At 43.8% G+C, this 1,970-nt stretch overlaps 1 protein-coding gene across 1 annotated transcript; it reads left to right on the top strand.

The window, feature by feature from the left end:
• Window positions 1–483: 483 nt before the first annotated feature.
• On the top strand, window positions 484–1,710 carry LOC110111927. The gene is made up of 2 exons (XM_020843999.2): window positions 484–955; window positions 1,058–1,710. Exons 1-2 carry the CDS (start codon window positions 484–486, stop codon window positions 1,708–1,710), a joined length of 1,125 nt encoding a protein of 374 aa, XP_020699658.2.
• Window positions 1,711–1,970: the final 260 nt, after the last annotated feature.

The raw sequence follows: 1,970 nt of genomic DNA, 5'->3' as shown, positions 1-1,970 counted from the left end.
GGTGCTCGTAGCTCAGGATTTCAATGGACTGATGAATGCCAGGAGACCTTTGAGCAACTCAGAACCTATCTAGCCTCACCTCCGTTACTCTCAAAATCAGTTCCGGGAGAAAGATTATATTTGTACTTGGCTATTTCCACCCAGGCAATCAGTTCAGTCTTGGTCCGGGAAGAGAATGCTATATAACGACCTATATATTATGTCAGTAAGATCTTATCTAAAATAGAAGAACGTTATCCATCAGCAGATAAGACAGCTTTGGCGTTAGTATACTCAGCCAGAAAACTTCACCCTTATTTTCAAGCCCATACAATTGGAGTCTATACAAATTTGCCACTAAAAAATATTCTGCAAAAGCCAGAAGCCTCTGGCAGACTCATCAAGTGGTCTGTAGAACTACGAGAGTTCGACATTCACTATCTGCCTAGGCCCGATATCAAATCACAAGCACTTGCAAATTTTATGGTAGAATGCACCATCTCAATGTCTAACGATCAAACAAGTGCTTCTCCTTCTCCCCCAGGCTGGACGTTGTATGTTGATGGAGCCTCTAAAATTTCTGGCGCCGGGGCAGGAGTTCTGCTAATCTCTCCACAACAAGTTACTCTCGAATATGGACTCCGATTCAAATTCCCTGCAACAAATAATATGGCAGAATATGAAGCTCTTATTGCCGGTCTGAGGCAGACAATCAACTGTGAAGTGCAAAACCTGATAATCTACACTGATTCACAATTAATCGCATCACAGGTGGAGGGCGAGTTTAACATCTACAACCCTCAACTGGCCCTATATTGTGATGAAGTAAAATTGCTCTTAGTCAGTATAAACAAATATGAGATCATCCATATTCTACGAGAGCAAAACGCACGAGCAGATGCCCTCTCCAAACTAGCTACCTCCACAACCGGTGACACTTTCAAAAGAAAGTATATTGAAGAAATTCATTTCCCGAGTATTCCAGGCCCATGAATAATACAATCAATCGATGAGTCAAGGGAGACATCCTGGATCGATCCCATTCTAACTTTCTTACAAGAAAGTGTTCTTCCTGAAGACCTGACGATAGCAGCACGACTTCGGAGGCAGGCAACAAACTTTACTATTGTCAATGGAGAATTATACAAACGAGCCTTCTCAGGACCCTATCTCAAGTGCCTTCCTCCTTCAGAGTCAAATTATGCACTCCGAGAAGTACATTCAGGCATTTGTGGAGAACATCTGGGTGGAAGAGCATTAGCCCAAAAAATCCAGAGACAAGGATTTTACTGGCCAACGATGAAGCAGGACGCACTAGAGCTTGTACAAAAATGTAATAGTTGCCAGGTACATGCCAACCTCACCCACCTGCCTGCCATAGAGATCTCAACATTACAGAGTCCCTGGCCTTTCGCCCAATGGGGGATTGACATATTAGGACCTTTTTCTATAGCCACGGGACAGCGGAAGTTCATCATCTTGGCTGTGGACTATTTTACAAAGTGGGTAGAAGCAGAACCTCTGGCAAAGATCACTGAAACAAATGCCAAACAATTCCTATGGAAGAACATAATATGTCGCTTTGGCATTCCAGCGAAAGTTATCACCGATAACGGAACACAGTTCACCGGAAGGGTCTTCACCACATTTTGGAAAGATCTTCACATTCAACTAGTGCACACGGCTGTGGCTCATCCTCAGACTAATGGACAAATAGAGGTCACTAATTGAACTATTCTGAGAGGATTGAAGACACGGCTGGATAAGGCTGGGGGGCAATGGGCTGAAGAGCTCCCAAATGTCCTTTGGGCCTATCGTACTATGGTAAGGACTCCAACAGGAGAAACGCCATATAACCTCTGCTTTGGCACGGAGGCTGTTATTCCTGTCGACATTGGAGTCCCAAGTCATAGAGTTTAAACTTTTGACTTCAACACCAACGACGAAAAGCTCAGACACAATTTAGACCTCCTTCCAGAAGCAAGAGAAGA

Source organism: Dendrobium catenatum, unplaced genomic scaffold (assembly GCF_001605985.2).
Source record: "Dendrobium catenatum unplaced genomic scaffold, ASM160598v2 fragScaff_scaffold_967, whole genome shotgun sequence".
NCBI classification, from domain to species: Eukaryota; Viridiplantae; Streptophyta; class Magnoliopsida; order Asparagales; family Orchidaceae; genus Dendrobium; species Dendrobium catenatum.
Note: the sequence above shows the minus strand (reverse complement) of the source record. Positions and strands in the feature narration are given on the sequence as shown.

Excerpts from the sequence above, each read along its gene's own strand:
- LOC110111927 (XM_020843999.2), top strand. The coding sequence starts at position 484 with ATGTCTAACGATCAAACAAGTGCTTCTCCTTCTCCCCCAGGCTGGACG. Across the intron at positions 956-1,057 it reads TGAAGAAATTCATTTCCCGA|ACCTGACGATAGCAGCACGA; the intron begins GTATTCCAGGCC and ends TTCTTCCTGAAG.